The sequence below is a fragment of the Neomonachus schauinslandi genome, chromosome 13 (genome assembly GCF_002201575.2).
Source record: "Neomonachus schauinslandi chromosome 13, ASM220157v2, whole genome shotgun sequence".
In the NCBI taxonomy this organism is placed as follows: domain Eukaryota; kingdom Metazoa; phylum Chordata; class Mammalia; order Carnivora; family Phocidae; genus Neomonachus; species Neomonachus schauinslandi.
Genome location: NC_058415.1, coordinates 43,844,551 through 43,872,526, shown reverse-complemented (window position 1 = coordinate 43,872,526; position 27,976 = coordinate 43,844,551). Strand labels below are relative to the sequence as shown.

The 27,976-nt window shown below is 37.9% G+C and overlaps 1 protein-coding gene across 1 annotated transcript in view; it reads right to left on the bottom strand.

The window, feature by feature from the left end:
* The window catches only part of ADAMTSL1 (ADAMTS like 1), a 376,366-nt gene that overhangs the window by 228,829 nt on the left and 119,561 nt on the right, over positions 1–27,976 (bottom strand). The window contains 4 exon segments of the mRNA XM_044920766.1: positions 2,367–2,505; positions 6,239–6,350; positions 11,563–11,720; positions 14,994–15,068. Of these exon segments, the coding sequence (XP_044776701.1) occupies positions 2,367–2,505; positions 6,239–6,350; positions 11,563–11,720; positions 14,994–15,068 (484 nt within the window).

The window sequence follows — 27,976 nt, the reverse complement described above, 5'->3', positions numbered from 1 at the left end:
AAAAGTAGTTACTTTGGTGGTATAACATTTTTACAACTGTTACAACAATTCTTACAATTTAGCTGAGCTTGAATAAGGTAAAATTAGTTTAACGTGTTTGAATATATGAACTTCTTGTGAGTTCTTGTTTAAAAACACTTCAAAATATATCAAATCAAATTCAGTGAAGAAACTGTGGAATAACAGATTCTGTAGGCAAAGACTGAAAACCACTAACTTAATGCAACAAACAACCCTCTCACCCCCATTTAGTGGGTGAGAAAACTGAGGTCCAGAAGGGTAAAATAATAAACCAAGGGCTCCAGACTAATAATTATTTAGTGCACCTTTTGCTGTCCATGGTACTTCCCAGGCTTGACAGGCAATAAACTTGGTATGCGAACAGGATTTTGCTTTCAAATCATAGATAATAGGCTCCAAATCCTAGTCTCATACAAGTAAAGTGAACAAATACCTCAAGGGCTAGATAAAAGAAATTTCTTTTGGAATTCAAAAATATCGGACTGTCGGTACTAAGGACGTCTACATTTTCCCTCTTGGGGGTTTCTAATTTTAGATACAAAGGCGATAGTTTACTGTCATTGTGTCACTCCTGATTTGACTATGAGGCAGTTATACCTGTAGTTAGAAAGCAGTTTCTTGAGGGTTTGACTCTGCTGTGTCTAAAGGGAGGGCAGACCTTTGTTATACAGTATCTTCTTCTCTCAGACCATCACTTCCTGTTTTCTCTTGAAATTTAGAAAAGTTGCTTTGATCCCAGGGATGCAGATAAGTGCAATGAATTTCCCAGTGATACTGAAGTATCTTAACCTTGGAGCAGCAAATCTACATTTCCTAAAGCAGTTTCCTCTTAAATCTCTCCTACTGCTAAGTCTTAATTTTTACAGCTTTGTTTAATTACCTCTGCAATAAAAAAGCAGCTTCCTGACATTTGCCTCTAACTTACTTTTTCTTTCTCTTTTCTCAGTTTTTTTTTCTTAATAGCCACCTGTCCCAACATTTATACATGTGCTGTATTAGATGTTTTAAAATAACATAGGATGCAGACAAAGCATAAATTTCACAGGCAAACCTCTTTCATTGTAACATGGCCTTTTGCTTTTGGATAATAAGAAATAGGCCACAAGTATTATTCTGACAGAGAAGATAGATAAAAATCAGAAGCCAGAAAAAAATTGAGTAAATTATAAACATTTTCTTAAAATTGTTAACAAAATGCTTTTATCTCACAACTGTCTTCCATGGCCATCTCTTTATGGAAGTTTTTTCCCCAGTTGTGGGAGTGAATCCCTCATTTCTCCTAGAAATTTACACATAAATTTTCACGAAAATGTGTAAAGCCTTTCAAAGTCTTCCTCTGGCTGAGCCCACCTGTCTGAATTAGGATAACTATGCTTTTCACACACTGGTCTTCTGGTATAGATATAAAGATGTATAATAAGTAGAATAATTTAAAATTAGGGGTGAATTGCATTAGTTATAATTATCTTGTCTAAAAATGCTTCATACTCTTAATATTTCCAAAACAAAAAAAGTCCAAGCAAAATTTTAACACCTCATTCAGTTTTTAAACCATATCCAATTTTTAATACATAATTATCTGGTGTAACATGAACCTAAGTTAACTTAAACTTCACCTAAATTATATAATTACAAAATATTGATTCTTTCTGTGTCTTTAATGAAAACCTGTTACTCTGGGTTCAGTTTTATGAGCTAAGTATATGAAATAGGCAATTTTGCATCACATGTAGAATTTAGAATCCATGAATATGAGACAGAGTACAAGAAAATAAACTTTAGAAAGTTAACAGCGGAAAACAAAAACTTCAAAGATAGAACAATTTTCGTGCATGTTGCTCATGTACTATTTCAACTATTTCAACTTTTATTTTTATGTACATATAATTACTAAACTATGATTTAAAAATAATATTGAGGTGCTTCTCAAAAATCCAAGGAGCTTGGGGAAGGATTTTTTTATCTTTTGGTGTTCACAATTAGTTTCGTAGGAGGAGAATTTTTTTTTATATCTTCTCTCTTATGCTGAGGATAAGGAGGCTAATAAAGAGATTTACCAGGAAGTGTTGCAACTACAAAGGCGAATGTCACACCACGAAAAGACTGCTGACCTGTACTTTTATGACTCCTCATCATCTGAGATATTTCATTTGTCAGTCTGATTCTTAAATCTAAGTGAGGGCCAATCATGGTTTCCAAAAAGCCCAAAAGTCCAAAAAGTAACAATAATGCATGATTAGGAATGGACAATGGACAGTGATGCTTATTTTTCATTAAACAATTTAAGAAGCTTAGTTGGAACTTGATTTATGTTTAGGACAAATAAACTGGTAAATTTGACTGACCTGGCTGGGCAAGGATCCAAGTTGCACTCTTGAAGTTTGGGTTTGGGTTTGATGTTCTCCGGGTAATACTGACAGTATTGATCGGCAACCACACGGTTGCTCCGAAGGTCGTAACACTCTGCCGATGTCAGCTGGTAACCTGTAGCATCAAACCATCCAGGCAAGTTTAAAACACACAAACCATGGTAAATATAACGCAATATATTTCTTTATGCTTTTTGGCCATCTCCCATTAACGGAAATTCTTTCCCAATGCTTCAGTAATTTCCAGGACAAAAGACAGATAAATGGAAGGCGCGTTAATTTTTGCAGACCTCAAACACTATTTTTCCACTCAAATTTTAATCATTAAATTATACTATAAGGTTTGAATCAAGAAGGGCAGAGCTAGGTGAAAAGACTCCGCTGTAAGTCCTAGTCTTGTTAATTTGCTTTGTGTCATCTAAAATTGTAACAAAAGTTGATCAGTATTTATTTGCCAACCATTAAATTTTGTAAGGATGCAAAATTGCCTCTTTTGTATCTGGGGCACCAGGAAGAATAAACTCCCAAACTGATCAATAAAATAAACTCTAACAGTGCTCCCGTTGGATGGATGGGGGACAATGGGATACAGCACAAGATCAGGTCCTGCCAGCAGCCTTGGGAACATTATCTTTGTCTAAATTCAACCTGAGTAGGTTAGGCTGAGTAAATGGAGGATGAAGATCCTAACAGTAGCCACTAGGAATCCCTCCAGAACAACAACAATAATAGTACTCCCCTAATGTTCAATTTCTTCTTCACCTAAAATCCTTGGCCATTGCTCCTTAAGTCTCTAGCTGATATTTTTTAGTTTCCATGCACACATTTCCACTGTTGAGAGAATTCTTTTAAAAAATAGCATTGCTGGGTACTACTTAGTTGCCTTCGTTGGAGCATTCCTACCTGCTTCTCTCTCATCCTGTGTTTCTGGTGAGGTGGTGATGAAGACTGAGATACTCAGCGTGAAAAAAAAATGTACATAGAGAATTTTTTTTAACTTAGGCTTTTGTATTTTCTAACCCTAACCAACCTCCAAAATATATTCTCCCTGGCAGGTGGTTAAATATTGTTATCGCTAGATAGGTGTTAGCAAGTCAGAATTAGAGTAATTAAAGACTTGCAAAAGATTTTAGGAGATCAGAAGGAGGCTTATAAACCAGATTTCCTGGCTTGGGGCTGTGTTCTCAGACCACCCGCAAAAATTAATTGTTCATTAAAGACCCAAAAAAAGACCTTTTAACAATGTTACTGTAAAGATGAAAAGCATGGAAAGTAATAGGTCAGAACACATGTTCCATTAAGCTTTTATTTTATAAGAAAATCAAAGAGAAAAATGACATTGTAAATAAGTATACTTTCATTTTTCAATTACATTATACTCTAAAGCAGATAATGTTATGATAAACTAATCATTTTATAATAAAAATTATAATTTGTAATTTTATAAGCAAATCATTTTATACTTTTTATACTTTTATAATTTTCCATATAATAATTTCTACTCAAGGACAGAATTTATCATGTAGTAAAATGTGGGCATAATCAATAAGTAAATTGTATAACTGAGATTATGATTTTTAAAAATCATAATTTGTCAGCTTACAAATGTTGTCAGGCTATCCGAGTGTGTGTGAAATGAAGGTTTAGAACAAAAATGAAATAAATGACAAGATAATTGTGTTTTCAAACATTTCACAAGGTAATTGGAGTAGCAATTGTTGGTTTACGCTTAGCAAAATGTTGAATGTGGAACCAGAAATATAAAAGGGAACTCAGAGATAATTTCTTCAGTAATTTTCAAACTGTGGTCGGTACAGTGGGTGGAAGGCTGGTTTCCACATTGCTCCTATCTTCATTCTGAGCAATACTCCTTTTATCTAGGCTTCCTAGTGAACTTTCTTTTGAAGCAAGGGTTTGATCACTCAAAACATTTGAAGACCACTAATGCTTCTACTTCTTCACTTAGATGTGAGGAAAATAGGACCGAGAGGAGTTGGATATATATAAATCTAACATTAGTTGCCATTATATAGCAAGGCATCATCAAGGTTACTGAAATTAACCTCCAACAGCAGCTCTGTGTGAACCTGGCATAGTGGGCATATTATTGAATCGTTACTTCTCACAAAGCATGGTTTGCATTTAAAAAGAAAGGAAGAGGGGCACCTGAGTGGCTCAGTCGGTTGGGCGTCTGCCTTCGGCTCGGGTCACGATCCCAGCGTCCTGGGATCAAGCCCTGCATTGGGCTCCTTGCTCAGCAAGGGAGCCTACTTTTCCCTCTCCCTCTGCCCTTGCTTGTGTGTTCTCTCTCTCTCGCTCACTCTCTCTCTCTCAAATAAATAAATAAAAATCTTAAGAAAAAATAAAAAGAAGAAAAATAATTATTTGCTTGGATTTCTTTCTTCAAAACTATTTCCTATGCTAGTCATTAATAGCTGTATCAAAATTACATATTCCCAAGAAACATCAAAGTAATTGGCATCTTATTTTTAAACAAAGTAATTTTTTCTTCAGGACAGATAGAGCAGATGGAAATACTATTTTGTTGAAATGTTAAGAATGTTGAATTAATAGTTATTTAACAACCAAGTAAAAGCACTTAGAGGTATTTTTGACTAACTGCTTTTAAGCTAAAACCTAACATTATTCTATAGAACGTAAGTTTTGGTGGTGTGTTCACATTATGCAGCTGAAGATGAATTATTTCATATGTTCTTATTGTTTAAAAAAACCACATAGGTAATAATTTGTCTCTATTTTGAGGTACCATCCTTCTTTTCTCTTGTCAAAATAATCTAGTGATTCCCATGTGGATTAACTACTTAACACTGTCCAATTAACGGGCTTCTGTGAAAGTGGAGTCAGAATTTATTTGATGTGCTAGTTTTTAAAGGAATATACATACAATTTTATGCTCATTAAATCAGCAAAATTAAACAATTCTTATAATCCACAAATACTGGCTCAGTTGGCAATGAAACTCAACTATTCATATGCTGCTTATTACCATTCTGGAAAGAATTTTGTTAATATATGCCAATAGCCACAAAAATTCTGAAACTCACTCTTGAGAATTTATTCCAAGGAAATAATTTGAAAGAAGAAAAATACTTAGGTATTAAGTTATTCATTACATTATAATAGAAAAGTTTCAATGAACTAAATCTTCTATAGGGATATGGCTAAATAAATTATAAAATGATTTGAAGCAATTATTATGTAACCATTATAATTATCAAGGGCAGAAAATAGGAAGGGGATATCTTTTCCAGTAACACAAAATGCTGTCCATGTTGCAGATGTGACGGGGTAGAGATAGGAATTCATTTGGTGACTTTTCAGGAGAGATGTGTTTTAATGAATAAATAAGGCAAATGGCATTCCATTTATGGTGCAGATGATGGGATAGGGTTTAACAAAAACTGACTCTAAGTCTGTAGTGCAGGGACTTTTTTTTTCTTCTGGTAATAAACTATTTCCTTTAATTAAATCAACCTCTGATTCTTTTTGGATACATCATGCTAGGTAGTAGGCCTGACAAACATTCTCCATTTGTCTCCTGAATAAGTAAGTTCTCTTCAAACAGATGAGGTAGTTTATTCTCAAAGGAACAGAACAGAGTCAAGACCGTTTCCACTAATGGAAATTTGCTGACAGAAAATGTTCATGCAGCATCTAGAGGGAGGTATCCGCCTTATAGGAGGGCTTCAGGATTTGGCCCCATTCAGAATAAAGAATCAGACCCATCACAGCACTCAATTTCTTCCACACTGAAATGACTATTTTCATGACAGCCAAGTCTTCCCTCACAGAAGCCAACTGTTCCAAGGGTAAGTGAACACCATTACCTCCTCCACAGGTTGCTGAGCAAGGAAAGAAATCTGTCTCCCTCCAACGGTGGATGATTGGCTGATAGAAGATGAACTGGACTGTGCTGTCAGCGGGCCCTGAGTTGTGGATCTGCAGGAGATAAAAGCAAAGAGAGAAACTGGTATGACCGGGAGGGGCTTTCTTTGTCCCTTGCAACTTGGACAAGAATGCACGGTTGCACCGACGGTCTTAGGCTGCATGAAGAACCACTCTGGGAGAGAAGTGGCCATAGCAATATCATCGATCTTACCCATCAACCATATACCATTGCAACCATCACTTTTCAGCTCTGTTGCTATGGAACAAGGGATTGCAATGTCTCTACTTGTGATTCTAGTAGGATCTTTTCCCAGGCCACTTTCTCCCTTTCTCTCCTGTATTTCTAACTTCTCTTGTACAACAGGAAAAATTATGTGGATTTTTATATGTAAAATATGTATGTGTGTATTTTTATTTTATTTATTTATTTAAAAGATTTTATTTATTTATTTGTCAGAGAGAGAGAGAGAGAGAGAGAGAGGGCACAAGCAGGGGGGAGAAGCAGGCTCCCCACTGAGCAGGGAGCCTGATGTGGGACTTGATCCCAGGACCCTGGGATCATGACCTGAGCCGAAGGCAGATGCTTAACCGACTGAGCCGCCCAGGTGTCTTGTGTATGCGGATTTTTAAATGTAGGTTCCAAAGTAGACAATTTATTCTGAGGAAATTATAAATGCCATACACTGCAGAAAATGAAAGATCCTGTCTTTAGTCAAGAAAAAAGAATTAAAGAATTAAATGGCTCTGCCTACTCAGAGATGTTTCCTGGCACTTTAGTGATTCATACATTTTAATGTGCGGAGTTACCAATTGGAAGCTTGCTAAAATGCAAATTCCTGGGCTCTTGCAATGCAAGAGCAATGGAAACATTGATAGTCCAAGTACCAAACTTTGAAAAACACCAACTTACAATATAAAAGCAATGTGTATTTTGAATACACATATCCTTATGGAAATTACAACCCCATTTAGTTTTAAAAAAGGGGAAGTGAGGCAATAATTCTTTAATAGTTCTTAAAAGTACAAGGTTGAGAAAATATACTCAATCTAAAAGAGAAGGAAAACGTAGCCAATAGGAGCAGTGCCTTGATTTCACAAAGACATAATGACATGCCGTATAACACTGAGACAGTTGGGCAAGGCTTGGACTATTTATTATACTAAAGGAAGTTCCATGGACAACCAAGAGGGCCACCTCTTACTTCAAGACAGTAGAGGCATATCAGTGCATCATGTGGTCTACGTCTTTATGTTTTCAAGCCTTACCGTGGTCCCAACTGCCCTTTACCTAGGATAAGCTGATGGATTTGGCCTTCAGATTTTTAAAAAAGACAGCCTATTTTCCACTACTGAGTTGAACAACTGGATTAACAGCTGGATTAAACATCTAGGAACACTGGAATGCAGGGAGTAGGTGTTAAACCCTAGACCAATTTTTGGACTTCGGATGAAAATATTGGAAATGTTCCTCAGATAATCTGCAAGAGCTGGAAAAGGAGAAAGAACAAAGAGAGAGAGAACTATAGAATATCTCATATTATGCTGGCATTCTGACCCATGAAACATCGAGGTCTTTCTTAATTAGAATAAACAGTGATACAATCCCTTACTTTAAAGCCAAAACAGCTGAAGCAATATGGTATGTTTCACAAAAGGGGAGCAGAGCCTACAGATTAATATTTTTCAATCCTATGTGTCAGATACAGGATACCTAATTGCTTGCTCGGGGATGTACTATTAATCACATTCTTTGGAAAGTTTTTTTTTTTTTTTGATTGTTTTTTTGTTTTAAGCTCACAAAAGCCTATATAGCTCTCTTGGGATGTGTGGTTTCCATGCTGGAAAGGTATTAGAAGAGGACTGTCATTTAAACATCAGCTCTGTGAAAAAATAAAAAGACCAGAAGATTTATTTAGGCTTAGAAGGATGGATTTTTTTGCAGAGGTCTCTTTTGGGATGCTTGAAATTAAACTAAGTCCTAGGAAAGTGGAGGAAAAAACAAAAATGAGGAGGATATAACATCAAAATCCTTGGAGAAACCTTGTTCTAGAATATCTGTACAGTGTCTGGGCTTAGTTTTTGATCTAGTTAAAGAGGAAAAAGATGAAACACATCAAATTTTCAGCTTCCTAGAAGTTACCAGGAAAAGCACCTTATGCCTTTAGAGTAAGGAATGCATGTCAAGAAGTTTTGGTGTTAAGAGGGAGTGTGAGTAAATACTATGTTGAAGGAAAGAAAACAAGGACCTTAGAGAGGATATTGTTCCTAACTGTCCAATGAAATTGATGTACAATGACCATGAATGCCGAGACTGTATGCCTAAATTTGAAAAGAGATTGGAAATGAACAGGGGTATTGTTATTTCAAATAGATAAAAACAGTTGTGATGTATCCAAATCTCTGACCATACAAATCTTACTTGATTCTACACTGATAATATTCCTGGTTCTCTCTTCTCTATAAGCACCTTCTTTTAATAATAACCAACAACTACCACAGCAACGAGCACTTACTACATTCCTACCGTATGCAGGGTACATTTTATTTATATTAAATCAAATCTTAGAACTACTCTGTATTATCTTTCCACATTTACATTATGACGAGAGAGATGAGTCTCAGAGAGGTTGAGTGACTTGCTCAAGGCTACACAGCTAGGGAAGAGCAGAGCTGGGATTTGAATTCAGGTCTGCCTTGGCTTGAAAGCTGCCATTCTTTTCATAGTACCAAGCAATTCTGTTAGTTAGTGTTAGTGTTGTGGAGATACAGGTATTTATCTTCAGTGGTGGCCTCATACTGTTCTTCTCAGTATCTTAATTTTTCATTTGAAAGTAGGAAAATAAAGAGACTAACCCGATGTCTAACTTTGATGGCTTAATTGTTGCTCACAGAGATGAGCTTCCATGTTCCTTGTTTCTGGTCTTATTAATTCTGGGTGGCTGGGACTTTTGTTGTCATTAGCTCTGGAGCTTTATACACCCTAAATCCTCAGACATCAGTTTCTTATTCTCCAGGATATGCTGAAAGCTTCAGTTTGACACATTAGAATTTAGTTTTAGGGAGCTAAACACATCTGGCATGTGTAATTTAGGCCTCCTTAAGTTAATAAGGAAAAAGAATGTTCTGAAACAAGCTTTTCTTCCTATAATTACAATGATTCAGTGTTTCTAATTTAATATAAGACTTCTCACACTGAAAGGAAAAGAGAAGACAAAAACTGGTCACTTTCCATAGCAACTGATCTCACTATCATGATAGAGTCCCAGGACAGGACAAGTGTGTGAGTGGGTAATAGATGAACATTAAGTCCATGTAAAATCAAAGGAATCAAGAAGACATTTCAAACACATGAAAGACATCATCAAGTACACAAAGGATCCCCCAGTTGATGCACTATGAAATGCCACACTTTTTTCTTCTCAGTTGGGAAAAGGTAATTTGTGAGCCTCAGCTATTCCCCTACTATGTTCTTTTCTCTCCCTGGTGTTGTAGAAACTTTTGCCCCAGACAAGCCAGTGAGGGGTTGGGAGTCAGGAGACCCTCTATGTTCCTTGGCTGCTGAGTGATGCACAGGGTGATGCTCCACGCTGTTCAGAAAGACATATGAATGCATTATCTGTGTCTAATGCTCTAATTGATGCAAATGCAAGTCACAATTTTTCTACTACTTTGGTGTCTTAGGTACTCATCAGTCACTTTTCTCTATGACGTTCTTCTGAAATTTCTAGAACGGGCACAAACTGAACAGGCACCTTAGCTGCTTTCACAAGGAGAACTAAGTTGGAAGTTTTAGGGAAGGATGGACCATCACTGAAAAAAACCCTCTTCTGGCTGAGAAAGTCAAGTTCTTTCATTGGGGCTGTAGCTTCAGAAGGATGCACATGGCATGCGGCAAGGAGGAACAAGGAAGAATGGTCTTGAGATGGTATGGAGGTAGAATGGACAAAGTTTAAGGTCTAACCAGGGGCATATAGAAGAAGGGGAAATCAGTGTGAATCGAAGATTTCTGATGTGGCTGGGTAAATAGCATATTATTCCACAAGATAGGAGATAAAGAAGATTAAGTAGGTTTCTGGGGCTAGACAAGTCCAGTTTCGGACACGTTGCACTGGTTGCACCTATGGAATATCCAAGTGGTGATGTGCAGAAGGCAGCTAGATATATGAAATGCCTCAGCAATGCTGTCAACTGCTGACATGTGAACAATATTACTTGAATCAGTTCACTATTTTCAGTATGTGTATTAACTCTTGCAAGGCTACTAGGGAAATGAACACAAATGGTTTGTTCAGCAGCGCTCTAAGGGTTGCAAAAAAATAAAGACTTCTCTCACTATGGTGCTGTATTTGCATATTGAAATGAAATAACCACCCACAGCATCATTTTTCTGGTGAGCTATCTTTGCTGGTTTGTAGCTTCTCATCCACACAAAGTGGCTGGCATCTGGACTGGATTAAAAAGAGCTACCATGCAGATGGAGACAGAGAACAGTGCTCTGGAACCCTTCTTCCATCCAACCTCACTGTCTATCCCATTTTCCTATGTGCATTCTTACTTCCAGCTGCCATGGGGTCATCGAGTCTTAGCTTAAATCAAATGTCCTCTGGCTCCAGGTCCCATGATGAAAAATTTATGGAGTCTTGGACACATTACAAGTTTTACAGCTTTACAGCTGACATCCTTCAGGTCCTTCTGACCTACTGAAGGAAAAAATATGTTTTATTGTGATTTTCAAACATTCTTCTAGTGTGTACATTTCTCCTACAGAATGGATATGTTGCTTCCAGCAATGTGTTTTATATTACCTTGAAGAGTAGGGAAGCTCTGATAGAAGGAAACAAGTTAGTCTTGTTGCCAGTACAAGAGAAAACAGAACTTGTAATGGGACGTATGACCAAGTCTATGGATCATTATTTTGTCTTTCTCTTTGACTGAGAACACCTTATGTGAGTCAATGACTATATCCTAACTTGTGTCAAAAACAGTTTATATCCTCCAACTAATGATGTGTTGGTCTTTGAGTCTTTTTATTAAATCATATACATATATATACACACATAAGGATTTTCTTAGGACCTTAAAAATATTATATGTTCCTGAAAAGTCCAGGATGTACCTTGACACCCCTGAATTAAACATTTCCTGGATAATAGGATTTCCAAATCTATACCCAAACCCAAAATCTCTCTCTCTCTCTCTCTTTAGGAGATTATAAGTCACAGTTTGGATATGGCTTGAGAACAAGGTACCTAGAGGCCCTTACCTTGACAATGAAATCTGCTGTGAGTGGTCCAGTCATTCTCAGTATCTCTTTGTCTGGAAATTTCTGAAAGTCCACACTAGAATTGTCCACAAGAAAGGTGCCTGTCGAGCTGAGACTGTTTTCACCTTTAGCGCCCTGCAGGGTTTTGGTTTCCAGATCTACACGGTCAAACACATGTAAAGGAGAGAAAGATGTTCCCAAGGCTACCACAGACCACATGCAAGCAAATTTCATGAAACAGTCTACAGCTATGGAAGGGAGAAATACCCTCCTTTACATGGCTGACACAGTTGACATTGGGATAGGAACAAAATTTATGGGCACCTCTGGATCACAGAGGAGTTTATGTTGCAAATGAAATTATTTTAAAACTCATTAGCCAAGCATTCAAGGCTCCCAGTCAAAAAATCTTTGACTCCCCAATGACCTCATTAGGGTACCCCACTTTACCACCATTCTATTCCTTTAACTAAACCATCTCCCATACATGTCTTACTGATTTCAGTCTCTACGGCTGTCTAGAATACCCTCCAGTTTTCTTTTTGATCTGTGAGATCCAGGGTGCCTCGCAGAGTTCCCCTCAGCACCCATGCGACTTCATACCCATGCATTACCTTGTGTTTATTTGTACTATCTGCTTTCTTACTGCGTGTGTGTTGCGGCTTGCCATGAAGAAACAATAGTAATGAGGACAAGGAAATCACCATTCTTTTTAGTTCTCTCTCTTTTAAAAATCCTGCTGGGTACCTAATGTAGTATTATGTACATATATGATATTAGTGCTTAAGAGAGAAGAACTTCTTGATTCTTGGAGCATTCCAATCTGAATTTGGCCAATGACAAGGGCGATGAAACATCTTTTGTTGTAGGAAATGTGAGCAAGCTGGGGATGATGGTAATTATGCCATGTATTTCAGAGCAGATTAAATTCTCATGTGATTGAGAAATGATTTAGAATAACTTCCCACTGTATGAAGAGGGACAGACTGTCTAATGGTTTCTAAAACTTGCATAAGAATCCTTAGCTTTAGTAATGGTTCTTCAGCAGAAGGATAGAGTGCCAGGTGAGGCTCTGGGTCTCCTACCCAACATTCAACCAGAATGACTCCCTTCTTCCATGTCTTACAGATTGGGGTCCTGGGATAATTTTAGGACCTCTGGAGGTACTAAAGTACCTGTACTAAATTATTCTACGTATTGTCTACTTTAAACTGGAATATCAACAAGAATGTTGGTGTCCAGTGAAATGCCAACAACGCTGAGATGAAGTCTGTGTAGCCCTTCTTCTGGAGTAGGTCAGGCTCCATCCCCCTGCCCTAGAGGAGAGAGGTCTTCACAGGAGAACATGAGGTATATCAAGGGAGAACTGGAGGGGAAACCACAGCACAGGATCTCCTTCTGTTAGCCTTCATTTCTCAAGCTGCCTTATGTGTGTGTATGTGTACTAATTTGCAGATATAGCTCCAAGACATAAATCAACTTAGTTTTGGAAAAATCCTGGGGGTCTAAGTCTGATTTGAGCATCTGATTCAGTTTTATCACCAAGTCTCCCAGCTGTCCTTCCCAAGGTACTTCTGATTGAAGATAAGCGGGGGTTGGACCAGACTGCCTAGTGTTGTTCTGGTTTGGCCCTAAATATTTCAGATTAGTCCCATATTAGACCATCTTCTGGGAGTTAAGTGCAAAGGGTTGCAAGTAAAACAGGGTGTCATTTATTCACATATTCATTTTATATTATATATTATATTATATTCCAGATACACAAAACAAAAAGTTCTTAAGCTACATGTATGTTGTCAACATACGTGTATATCTGTTGGGGAAAAAAACCAAATTCCATTTTGCTTTCCATCATTTACAAATATCATCTGCCGCTTCACCTATTGAATTCTTGGGACAATTAAAGCAAACGAGGCCCATTCTTTAGCTTATTAGTGATCACATAGTTAGGAAAACTGGGAGGCTCATACATTTATAAAAATGAATTTCCTCTTCAATCTATTCCTTTGGGGTCTTTCTTCTGCATTGAGGAGTCAGTCCCCCACTTGGTGATGATCTCTGCCTGGATGTTTTATTCTGAGCAGGCCTGTCACTGCTAGAAAAATACTGTTTTTGAGTGGGGTTGTTACACGAGCAGTTACCTCTGTCCAATCCTCCAGAGGAAAAGCAAATCATTTGAATGGTGATAGTGTACACATATATATCATCCCTTGACATGTGAGCATTATATTTTGGGGGGTTGTTCAGGGTTAGAAAAGACCTTGGATCCATATAAGGTGACTTATCAGCATCTTCTGGCTTTGCCTGAACTGTACCTTACTTATTCCTTCCTTCACATGACCCTTCAAATCCTGCCTCTCCCATGAAATGTATTTATTTTTATTTTTAGAAAGACTATAGTAGGCTATCTGAACTTTCACAGGCTCCAATTTATCTTCCTCTTGTTTGTCTTTCTGGAATGATTTCATTTATAATCCAATGGCCAAAAGATAATGCTCGCTACCTAAATTGGTTTCCTAGGCATGTGTGTGGGAGGGGAGAAAGAACAGAAGATGATAGATGGTTCTTTAGGAATCCAGGAACAGTCACAGTGGAGGAGATCAGAAATGCTCAAGGGACCAGCTGAAGTGAAGTCTTTGAGTGGAACTGAATTTTGTAGAAAATACAATGTATCCTCTTATACCCCTTCCCTGGGTTATAGCCTATAATTGTCTGCTGGTAATTTACAGGTCTATGTCTAAACAATAGTAAATGCTAATAATAAAAAAGAAACAATGTGGCTGTGTACTACTGCTTGGCAGGACTGAAGATATCAATTCCTTCTAAGTTCTAGTGGGGCCATGCTACCATTTGATCTCTAGGGTTGTGATTACCCATCAGTCCTCAATCCCAATAGCTATCTTCAGTATAGGAGGGCTTTGTATTGTCCTTAATACATGGGATGTTTAATCATACCACTATGGTTTTCTTTAAAAGTTAAGGTTGTTTTGTGCTTCTACGTTCCCCTGAATCGATAAAGTAATGGAACACAGGAATAGGAAGAAAGAAAGAGTGAAGGTGAGGAAGGCTGGAAAGAAGAAGGGGGTGGGGGAAGGAGATGCGAGGCAAGAATAAGACTGAGATTGATTGGAGAGGAAGAAGAGAGAGAATGAGAAATAATATTCACAAAAGCATAAACATGTGCTTGACTCATGAACAACCTATTGGGAGCATCTATTTTGTATTTTTCAGGATGAGTGTGGTTAGAGATAATTACCCTGAGGTTTCTGCTATCTCATCAGGCAGCCAAAAGATAAACAGAAGCACTCAAAATATCATATTATGATAGAGTAGAAAGATTTGCACTTCCGTATTTTAATCTCTTCTGGGAACAAAAAATAATAGTGACTAAAATTCCCAATACCCAAAGGAAAACAACTGAGTTTACTTACACAAGTGATCAGGTCCTTTTAAGATGAGGCGAATATGTCTACTTCCATAGGGAATAGCAACCACAGTATCATCCACTAGAGAGAAACAAAGCGATATCTTAAAGGCACATAATTTGACACAAAATTATTGATTAGGTCCTATATAAAGGCACTGACTTATATACTCCCCCAAATGATAATCATCTTTTAAGTGTTTGAAAGAGGAACACCAACATTTGGGAATCAAAATTTCCATTTTCCTCAGAAAAAAACATGCCAGTGAAGCTGGTCACTAGTTAACTTATGGGGGACCCGGCCTTTTAAAAATATATATAAATTTTGATAGATTGAGAAATGAATTTGCAAGTTTCCATTTCTGATTTTAAAACCTGGTTTTTACATTGCCAAATTTCTGGGGATTACAAAAATGAAAATAAATTCTAATGCTCAAAGGATGACTGTATTATATCAAGATCTGAATTTCTTTCTAGCAAAGTAACTATCTTAGACCATCAGGAAAAATGAGACTAGGAGAAGATTTATTTGTTTGTATTTGTTAAATCTCTTAAGGGCAGAAATTATGCCTCCCAGTTCTTTAATATCCTTCCCTATCTATATCTAATACTATATATAGTAAGTGTCTCAGGAATGATTATGAACCTTTCCCCCCACATACCCTCTCTGCTTGAAAATTTAAACAAAATTTTTTTTTTGGCTGAATCACAGCCAGATTTAGAAATGGGTTACTTTCACCCTACTTGCAAATTGAGACTGAATTCACTGGAAGCAGAACCTACTTTTTTTTTTAAAATTAGATTTATATTCTATGCACCCCAAACATATCACAGGCATTCTTGCTTGTGACATTTGTGACAACACCACCTCCCATTTACATGCCACTGAAGAGTTTCACTTTCTAAATTATACCATTTACTCCTTCACCCAAAGCTTGTGACATAGGCAAAGAGGATGCTACCATCTCCCTTTTATGATGATGAAATGAAGCCTCTGAGAAGTATAGGGAGTAGCCCATGGTCAAAAAAAGAGGAAGGCATTCCAGAAGACAAGGGAAAAAGCAGGTATTTTAAATTCACCAGCATATTCAGAAGCTCCGTGGGGATTCTTTGTTTCACACATATTTTTTTCTGATATTATACATTATCATGCTCTCATTGGAAAAATTTAGTTTCAATAAGAGTAATCCTAAAAGGTACCCAATGTTCTGAAACTTAGCATCATCCCATCTTTAGGAGAATCTGATTTCCATAAATGAATCTCAGAAGTTCCCTAACTTCTCTGATCCTTAGTTTCCTCATTTGTAAGACAGGGAAAAGCACACTTACCTCACAGTATTGTTGTAAAAAGATATAGATATTGATATCAATATATAGATGTGTAGCCTGGAACACAGGAGGCATTTTGTAAATATTACTTTCCTCCCTCTCTTCCAAATCTCCTTAAGGACAGGAACTGAAAGACTGTTTATTTTTGCTATGTTTTTAAACCCTCCAAGGCCCCAGCGCATAGCCAGTTGAATGAGAAAGAAGAATCATATGCTCTCAATTCTTTCCCTAAAGAGGTTACATTTATCAAGTTCTCTCCAATGTTGAATATTCTACTCACACTACAACCTTCTAGCAGTTTTTAATGTCATAAATTGTTGAAGAAAAGGCTGAATTTCAGAGAGCCAGGACTTTGTGGCTATAAGCACAAAACATGTAAGGAGAATACAGAAAAGGAACAAAAAATGTTCAGACTGGGCCCATAGAGCTTTAAATGTCTTGCATAAAGACATGGATTTTTAAGTTTACAAAAGAAACTCAAAGCAGTTAAAACAATGGGATTTCTGGAAATAGAAAGTCTTTGTTTATCCACAGGTCAAATAAAGGGCAAGTAAAAGGGAAGCTTTCTGTTTGGCTCTGCAACGCTCGGTGGTAGACTTCTGACCCACACACGACTCAGGCGGCCTCCCTCTTGTTCTGTTGAGAAGCCACTCGCATTCCACATACTGGGGCATTGACCCTAGCTTCTGGCTGATGCATTAACCCTTGTATGCTCCCCAAGGAAGATGGGGAGAAACCCAGAAGGGTGTTGGGGAAAAGGTTAGTCAAAGAGAAATAGGGAGCCTCTAAAGCTGGTGCAAACTTGAAGAATCAGCCTCACAGGGCACAGGAAGTAGGAAGAGTCATGGTCTGTTCTTCTATGGTTCTCTCAAGGGCTGATGGACAACTGGCCCCTCATCAGGCAATCAGCAAGTTCATTACTTTAGTCCACAAATATTTTTTGAGTGTCTCCTAGTGTTAGGCCCCCTCCTAGGTACCAGAGGTTCAGTGACAAAAAAGACCAGCAAAGCAGCAGTCCCACAAAATGGTCCAAGGAGAAGGGCCCCAGATAAAATATGTGGGAAAATACCACAAGCTATACCCTGCTCGTGGAAACCCATAAAGCACATTGGTTTCTTAGAAGCCCTGAACCAAAGAGCCTCATTTCATTCTATTTAATCCAGTGCATTCCCCAAAATGTTTACCCAGAGAATTTATACACACACACACACACACACACATATATAATCTTTTAACACCAGCTGATACATCTCAAAATATAATTTAAGAAATGGTGATCTTAATTTGACAAAAAGATAGGAAAAAATTGATTTCATATTCTGCATGTTAATAAAAAGCCCCTCTTTGAGTTGGATATGTATTAATAATTGCCTTATTTGGGGATAAATTCTCAATAATTAGGAATGGGCTGGGGGATTCTTCCATTTGGCATCTATTATAAGAGTGAGCACAGAATGGTGTTTAAGACATTTGAGAATGTGTGAGCAGTCTGGCTTTATCACCCACCTCCTTAGTGATTAATTCAATAGGTTTGACTGGTGCGACAGATGGGTACACCCTCTCTCACTGGGCCTCACATTCCTGTGGGTGCTCTTTTCCACAAAGGCACACTGCTCTATGACCAAGTGCATCTGGCCTAATCTATTCTGGCTTTGTTGACAGAACCATGATGCCAATAGTCAGGACATATTTCTAGGTTATTAATCAGCAATTCTGGAAGACCTGCTTCAGAGATCAGATAACCTCTTTCTCAATTAAATTGATAAGCTCTCCATGGGAATCATAAATGCTGTCATGTCACAAATATGGGTTGCAAATGTCCTTTCTCAAGAAAATTAATTATTCTAAAGATTGTACCTAAAATATTTCCTCAAAAAGTCTACAGCTATATGTGTATTTCACAGCTTTCTATTGAATACTTTAAACTTGTTTTACAATCTCATCATGCGTGGACTTTTCTGTGTCATTCATTGCTGTATCAGAGAAAGGTCATAATGATAATTTTTGAAGAGATAGGATTTCCTATTCTGATATCTGAGCTTGCCTTATTTTTAGACCTGTTGAGGTTTATGTTTTTAAGGAGTCTTCCCTCTAAGTCTATGGGACCGGTAATTTATTTTCATTCCTTTTTTTCATTTTTTTAATGGTAATTTTTTTTTTAACAAAAGAGTCATCGTTAATGTGATTGGCTACACATAAAAATAGCAGTACATACAGTCTGCCAATCTTGAGGAGGTTTTAGTAGTATATTTTTTATCTCCATGCCAACTTCATTACTTTTACAATATATCCAATGAACTAAGGTGAAGCCGAGCATTTGAGCCCTTCAACATCTCCCCCTGAAGTTATCAGTCATTACACAATGGAGGACGTATACCTAACAGGCGAAATAAGATGGATCTTCCTCAACTGTTGGACACTTCATCTTTACAGTTGTCCAGGCCAAAAACTTTGGAGCTCTTCTTGACTTCATATATAATCAGCTAGAAAATCCTATTACCACAACCGTCAAAATACCATATTTCATGGATTCTAAGAGGAACTGTCTCTCACATTTTAACATATGTGAAATCAGAATGCATCCCACAATCAATGGTGCATTATATCCTTTCTCACTGAGGCAGTGATCCTGCCATAGTTATCTTTGCCTGCACAGTTGCTAACACCAAAACGACCAGTATCAAACTTGCAAAATGGGAGTCAGCAGCTTGGAAGAAGATTCTAAGATAATAGTGGAACACCCTTATGTAGCCTCTCGGAACTAAATAGTCGTGGGGGTTGTAAGGAGATGAGGAATCAGAAGTGCTTAATAACATTGCCAAAGTGGGAGTCAAAAGCCAGCTCGCTGTACACAATTGCAAACCTGAGTTGAAAGTCCAGCATCAAGACTTCTGGTTCCTGGGGCGCCTGGGTGGCTCAGTTGGTTAAGCAACTGCCTTCGGCTCAGGTCATGATCCTGGAGTCCCGGGATCGAGTCCCGCATCGGGCTCCCTGCTCAGCGGGGGGTCTGCTTCTCCCTCTGATCCTCCTCCCTCTGATGCTCTCTGTCTCCCATTCTCTCTCTCAGATAAATAAATAAAAAATCTTTAAAAAAAAAAGACTTCTGGTTCCTGACAAGATGGAATAACAGTGCCCAGACTTAGTTTTCTGCCTGGAAACAACCAAAAAGTCAGAAAATTATATAAAACCCTGGCTTTCAAGACACTGGATATCAGGCAAAGAAGGGCAGCAATTGCTGAGAATCAGGAAACAAGGTAGGTGAGCCTTAACACTGCCTGGGATTCCTGCTTTGAAAGACTTTCCTGGCTGCAGCTCAGGAGGTGGGAACCCCAACCCCAGGAGGACTCCTGAGTTGAGGAGACAAAGTTGAGAATCCAAGAAGATCAAGGTGCCTAGAGTTGTGAATGACAGATTACCAGAGAGAAGAGAGCTACACAGAGAGACAATTCCAGAGATTTAAGAGCATTCTCCCATCACATTGTACACCTCAAACACATACAGTGATGTATGTCAATCATTTCTCAACAAAACTGGGAAAAATATTTACATGACATAGAAAAAATACTTATGTGACATGCTAATGATATATGCTATTATGTAATTTTTAAAAAAATTATTCTCTTTGGGTATCCAGCAGCATACCCATGCTAATCAGGATGTGCATATAAAGAAACTAGCTGAGGCTGGGAAAATAACCACACAAAAGAATTACAGAAATGACTATCTGGCATGCATATAGGGCTGGGAATAGTATCTTATCCCACTAGACACGCCAGAAAACTCTATAATTCATTGAGCAGTAGCAGGGTCTTGCCTCAGTAGCAGGGGACAATTAGCACCAGCCAAACATGGCTTTGGTCTTGCCAACCAAATTTTAAGACCCCAAAGGATCAAATTGATTCCAAGTAACTTCACTGCTTCCAGAACAAAACTGAAAAAATATTTACAGGAATACAAAAATATCTAATATCCAACCAGATAAAATAATAATATCTGATATCAGGTCAGAAATTACCAGGCATGCAAAGAAGCCAAAAAAATTACAGCCCATTCTGAAGAGAAAAATCACTCAATCGAAATGCAGGAGACATTAAAATATTAACTATAACCTTATTCCATATGTTCAAAAACTTAAGTACATACACACAAAAATTTTCAGGCCCAGAGAATTTCAATGCTGGATGCTACCAAACATTTAAAGAAGAAATAACATCAATTTTATACTATCTTTTCCAAAAAACAGAGGAGAAATCACTTCCCAACTCATTGCATGAGGTCAGCATTACACTGCTACAAAAACTAGACAAAGGTGGTATAAGAAAAGGATCCTACAGACAACTATCTCTCATGAACATAGATTAAAAAAAAAAAACAACCCTCAAACAAAACACTGGCAATTCAAATCCTGTAATCTATGTAAAGAATAATACACTATGGCCAAGCAGAGTTTATCCCAGGAAAGCAAGGCTGATTCTTTGTTTGAAAATCAATCAATGTTATCCATCACAATAAAAGTCTAAGGAAGAAAAGCCATATGATCACATCATCTGAGGCAGAAAAAGCATGACAAAATTCAACATTCATTCATTATGATAACTCTCAGCACATTAGGAATAAAAAAGAACTTCCTCAATGTGATAAAAGGGATCTTCAAAAAAACCTACAGCTAACTTCATACTCAATGGTGAGAAATTGAATGCTTTCCCTCTTAATATTGGAAATGAGGTAAGGTTATCCACTCTTGCTTCTTCTATTCAACATCATATTAGGCATCCTTGCCAGTGCAATAAGGCCATAAAAATAAACACGTGATTTACAATTTGAAAAGGAAGAAGTAAAACCATCCTTATTTGTAAAACAAGATGATAGTTTATGTAGAAAATCCAAAAACTTTCAGAACTAATAAGTGTGTTAGAAGATTGAAAAATACACAGCCAACACATAAAAATAAACTAGCAATATACAATTGGAAATTGAAATAAAAAATAAAATGCCAATGCAGTAGGGTAAGAAAATAAAAGAGGGGGGCGCCTGGGTGGCTCAGTCGTTAAGTGTCTGCCTTCGGCCCAGGTCATGATCCCAGGGTCCTGGGATCGAGCCCCGCATCGGGCTCCCTGCTCCGCGGGAAGCCTGCTTCTCCCTCTCCCGCTCCCCCCGCTTGTGTTCCCTCTCTCGCTGTGTCTCTCTCTGTTAAATAAATAAAATCTTTAAAAAAAAAAAGAAAAGAAAAGAAAAGAGGTACAAATTTAACTAAGGTACAGGATATGTACGCTGAAAACCAATAAAGGCCTATGAAAGGAATGAGAGAAGACCTAAAGAAATGGATAGCCATGAAGTGCTCATAGGTTAAATGACTTAACATAGTAAAGATGTCAATTCCCCACATATCAATCTATATGAATTAACAAAATTATAAATCAAAATTTTAGCAAGATTTTTTATAGATATGGACAAGCAGATTGAAAAATTTATATGGAAAGGCAAAGAAATTAATAGAGAATAGCCAAATGAGTTTGAGAAAAAGGGTACAGTTGGAGGGATCAAACTATTTTATTGAAAGACTTCCCTTAAAGCTATAGTGACCAAGACAATGTGGTATTGGTGAAGGATTGACACATAGATCAGAATAGAGAGTCCAAGAAAAGACCCATGCAGAAATGGCCAGTGGACTTTTGACAAAGTTTTAAAGGCAATTTAAGAGAGAAAAGGATATCTTTTCAACAAGTGGGGCTGGAAGAGTTGGACATCCTTATATCAGAAAAAAAAAAATTAACCTAGATATAGATACACTTTACGCAAAAATTAACTGAAAATAGGTCATTGATATAAAAGCTAAAATATAAAACTGTAACACTTTTAGAAGAAAATATAGGAGAAAATTTGTGACCTGGTATTAAGCAAGGAGTTCTTATGTACAATGTTAAAGGTACAGTCCTAGTAAGAAAAAACTGATGACTGGTCTTCATCAAAATTAGAAGTTTTTGCTCTATGAAAGCTAATATTAAGCCAGTTTTGGGGGACAAAAAGTACCTATGGAGAAAAAATATATATTTTTTAAAGATTTTATTTATTTATTTGACAGAGAAAGACAAAGCAAGAGAGGGAACACAAGCGGGGGAGTGGGAGAGGGAGAAGCAGGCTTCCCACAGAGCAGGGAGCCCGATGTAGGGCTCGATCCCAGGACCTCGGGATCACGACCTGAGCTGAAGGCAGACACTTAACGACTGAGCCACCCAGGCACCCTGAAAAAATATTTTCAAATCACACATCCGACAAAGGACTTGTACCCAGAATGCATAAAGAATTCTCAAAATTGAATGGTAGGAAATCAAACTCATTTAAAACCTGGGCAAAGGACTTGAACCAACACCACATCAAAGAAGAAATAAGCACTTCTGTAGTAGGCAGTATAATTTTACCCCCTTGCTCTGCCAAAGATGACCATGTCTTAATCCCCAGAATTTATGAATATGTTATGTTAAAGGGGAATTAATATTGCTGATAAAATTAAGACTGGTAATCAGCTGACTTTAAAATGAAGAGATTGTCTTGGATTATCTGGGTGGGCCCAATGTAATCACAAGGGTTCTTTAAACTGGGAGAGAGAGATAGAAGAGGAGATTGGAGGCAGAAGGAGATCTAAAGATTTTACACTGCGGGGCTCCGAAGATGCCGAAGATGCCGAGGAACATAGATAACCTAACAGAAGCTGGAAAGGCCAAATCAAAGAAAATCAATTAGCCCCTAGAACTTCCAGAGGGAACACAGTTCTGTTTAACATTGTGAATTCATCTTGGCAAGACCCATTTTAGAGTTCTGACCCTCCAGAACCATAAAATAATAAATGTGTTGCTTTGAGACACTACGTTTGTGGCAATTTGATACAGCAGCAATTGGAGACTAATACACTATGAAAAGATATTCAACATCCTTAGTCATTAGGAAAATGCAAATTAAAACAATGATGAGATACTACTATGTACCAATTAGAATGGTTAAAATAAAAAATACTGGCAATACCAAGTGATGGAAAGAATGTGGAGCAAGTGAAACTCTTACACATTGCTGGTAGAAATGCAAAATAAGTAAATTACTCTGGAAAAAAGTCTAGCAGTTTCTTAAAATGTCAAATATATATCTACCATATGATCTAGCCATTCAACTCCCAGGAATTTACCTAAGAGATATGAAAGCGTATGTCCATACAAAAATGTGTACATGAAGGTTCATAGCAGCTTTATTTATAAGACCTCCCAAGTGAAAACAACCCAAATGCCTGTCAACAGGTGAATGAATAAACAAACTGTGGTATGTCCATACACTGGAATTACTATACAGCAATAAAATAAACTAAACTGCTGATGCATGCTATATTAATGAATCTCAAAATAATTATGGTGAATGAAAGAAGCCATTTGGACAAGAGTATGTATTGTAGAATTCCATTTATATAAAATTCTAGAAAAAGTAATGAAATCTATAGTGACAAAAAGATCAGTGGTTGCCAGGGGACAGGGCCAGGAGAGCGCAAGGGAAGGATTCTAAGGGGCACAGAAAACTTTCGGGATGAGGGTTATGTTTGGTTTCACAGCTGTATGCATATGTAAAAATTCACAAAGTTGAACACTATGTCATTTATACAATACAGCTGTTTAAGAAAAAAGAGTCCAGTACCAATGGATTTTATTTCTTTTGTGAGTTCTTTTAAAAATGCTGTATTACAGGTACCCCCATGACATGTGGAAATTGAGTCTAAAATGATTAAAAAGAAATTGAAGTTTGGGGAAAAGTTTTATTTCAGTTTAATTTACCAACTTATTAATTTATTTCAGGTTTTTTGTATGTATGAGTAATATATGGCTTAAAAAAAATCCAAATCTAAAGTAGATCTCTTAAGAACTATCAAGTAAAAACTCTAAGTGGTCAGGAGGCACTGTGTCATAGTTTCTTAATCTCAGTGGCAGCTTTTCTTTCTTCCATAGTGGTGCATAAAATAATGGCCCATCTTTCAATCAGTGAGGTCTTACATTCACAGAAATGCAGTATAGAATCACTCTTTATCACCTCCACCACTGCTGCCATGGTCCAGGCCATCATCATTCCAGGCTTACTGTAACGGGCTTACTGTAACAGCCTCCTGACTGCTTTTCTTACTTCCATAGTTGGACCAACTATAGTCTATTCTCAACACAGTAGATAGAGTAATCCTTTTCAAAATAAATCAATTCATTCCTCTGCTCAAAATCCTCCTGTGACTTATTTCATTCTGACTAAAAGCCAAAATCCTTACAAAATCATTCTTCACCCTGCCTCACAACCCTCCTGCCTTCATCATTCCCAGTAGGCTTCTTTAAACTGACTTCAAGTCACATTAGCTTCTTTGCACTTCAAGAAATATGTCAAGATTGTGTTTACCTCAGGGCCTTTGCACTTGCCTTTCTCTATGACTGGAATTCTCTTTCCCTTGACTTTTGTAAGGTAACCTTGGATCCTAGTTCAGATGCCATCTTATCAGTGAGTCCTTTCCTTACCAATCTATTTAGTATTGCAAGTCCCTGTAACACCCTTGGCTGGCAGCCCAGCCCTATCTCCTATTCTTCTTTCCTGCTTTACTTTTTCCCAAGACTCCTATCACCATATGGCAATACATTTTATTTAGTTTTTTGTTTTGTCTGTTCTTTTTTGTCTGTCTGTCCTTCAGGAGTTTTGGGATATCCAGGTGATTTCAAAACACACAAATTCATATGAGAGGTTTGCAAAGCTGGAGACATTAAATTGATAGCAAATAGACTGGCTGTAGTTCTAAGTATATTGCATATACTTGGAAAATATGTAATAGAGTACAAGCCAATACAATTTGCAAGAAAGCGAGCATTTAATTTCAAGAATCAAAAGTTAATGTTAGTTAAATTTATTCTTTTGTTGTTGTTGTTAGGCTGGGGAAGTTGAAAAGAAGTGACCAGGAAAAATGGAAAGATTGAATGCTATCAGGGGACAGCCTTTTCCTTTAAAAAGGGGGAAAAGGTGCCTTGATCTAGCTCTCTTTCTTGTCTGTATTTGTATTAGGCAATTACACTGTCTTTTGATACAAAGATGGTTTCTTTTTTGTTTGCCAGCAAATGGCAGCCATTGGATGAATTCCTCCAACTTCTCTTTTTCCTTCTGGCACTTCCCGCCATGGTCTTTCTCCACTCTTCTGTTTTCTCTTTGTTCCCCCAAGGCTTGATAACATTAAAAAAAAAAATCTTGGATATCAGTTCAGAAGAAAATAAGTTCAATGTGGGGAATCCGAGTGCTAGGAGTTCGCAAAGAGCATGTGGCTGGCTTACAGTGCCTTTTGGCAGAGCAGAGGGGAGCGAGCTGGCCCAGGTCCACCAGGCCTTCACGGGTGGAGCGCTGCTCACCTGGCCAGCACCGTAGGCCCTGCTGAGTGGTCTAATCTTCCCTGCCTGTGAGTCACTGCGCAGCCTGTAAATATAGGATGGAAGGTTCTTCTGGGGTGGAGAAAACATAAATGAGGCAGTTTGTTCAGCATCTGCTATAGATTGTGGTGAGGTGCATGCATATGTTGGGTTGGGCTTTATTGATATAAATCATTTTGTCATGAGGCATCATCAGTGCTAAGGTAAATGAATCAATTGCATTTTGTCATTATGGATAATCATCAGGTTGCGTATTATATAATTTACCTACTCCTCTGTCTTGAACAGAGCACTTTTCTTTGCAATATCTATTTGCAGATCTGGGGATGACTTATGCCTCTTAATTCGCTTCAGTTTGTTCTTTCAGAGCTTCTCATTATTCCAGTGATTGAGGCCCCAGAGGTCCCTGATGATGCCCTCATACTGATCCAGGCAGATTGTTCAGGGAGAGGGCATGAGTGGGAATGGAGGAAGGATCCCCTCCCCCTAAGCCTGCTATATAGCAGTTACTGCACAAAAGCAAGCCATCTCCTTTTTCTGTGCCTAGCAGAAATTCCTAGATTCCTAGATAATGAGCATTGATTCAATTACATGACATAAATAATTAGAAAGAGCTGAGCTCTTCCAAGATTTCTTAAAGTGTTCTATAAAAGTGACTTTTTAAATGTAACTTCCCCCTCCCAAATATCCCACCATGACTTCAGAGATTTACAAAAGAATTATGCCTCTATCCTCTGGTTTTCATCTTCCAAATTCTTTAATTTGTCATCGTATAGCAGAAGCTACCAACACATGAAAGAAAAAAAAAATCTCACCTGAATGTACTATATCAATGTCTAACTTACCTCATCCTTCATTCTCTCTGCCAGAGTCTTTTCCCCCCACAGATTCACATTTTTCACTGCCAGCAGGGGTGTTAGCATGTAGAGTTCCCCAAGCTGGTACCTCCAACATTTCTTGTGTTTAAAAGTCCCTAGTCTTTCTTGCTACCACCTCTTCTTCCCTAGAGCCTAGTCCTTTGGGCAAACTGCCTTTTCCTGACTTCTGGGAATAGTTCCTTAATGTCCACTGTCTTTTTTCTTGACCTACAAGTCCATTTAAAGCCACAGACCCTGACAAAGTCAATTGTTTTTTCCCAGCTAGTCACCAAATAGAACAAAACCGCATTCAGTAAAAGAATTCATTCTTAGTTCCCAAGCCAGGGGAGACATGTGCAATGATACTCAATCAAAGATCTATTGAACAATTCTGGATAATGGCAAAATTTGGAGACAGTCTACTGAGCAAGGTCAGATTATTCTAAAAGTGTATGTCTTTGAGTACAAGAATTGCCTTATTTCTATCTTTTTCTGATGCAGCACCCATAGCGGTGTTTGTCATAGAGGACAGTGTTTTGTAAAATGATCTGGGTCGTTGTGTGACTGAGTGGTTGTCTTAGGCATCACTAGACACGTGCCATCTACCCTAGCAAGACCTAGTCAGGCAGACATCTGAGGTACCTTGTCTTGACATCTAATTGCTTTAAATGTCCCACCATGGAAGTAATCCGCAGGGTTGTGGGACAGTCTAGAGGAATGAGTAAGTGCTTAGGCAATGAAATTGGACCCTGGGCTTGAATCTTGGCTCTCCTATTTTAGAGCCGTGTGACTCTGAGCAAGTCACATGATCTGTCTCAGCTTTAGTTATCTTATTCATAACATAAGGATAAACCACGCCTTGCTATGAGGTTGTTATCAGGATAAAATGAGATGATCATGCAAAGTTTCCAGCACATACTGTATAGTAAGCACAAATTTATTGTGTTAGTATAGAGAGATTAAGACATAAGTCAATAAATGGCTTCATATAATCACTGTCTGATATTAATTCTGAAAGAAGCTGTAATCAGCACCAATCAAAGGGGTCATTTTGTAAATGAAGACAGCATGGTTGCATGGTGGTAGGAGTGAATCTGTTTAGATTTACACACTCTCCCTGCTATATCCCATCAGGCGCATCACATTACGTGTCAGGCAAGGCTTGGGTGCAGTCTGTCCTCATGTTGGGCAGCATGTCTAGGTTTGTAAATGCAGTCTATTTTGATCCAAGTGTACTTCGCTCCAAGTCAGGGTTACCTGACTTGTTCTACCTAAACTAATACACAAAGCAGGAACATGTTCAGATTCATCTTCATTTTGGTGGTGGCCTTATTCCTAGCTGCTGAGGGGAGCCAGCACAAAACCAGAAGAGATTAATTAGC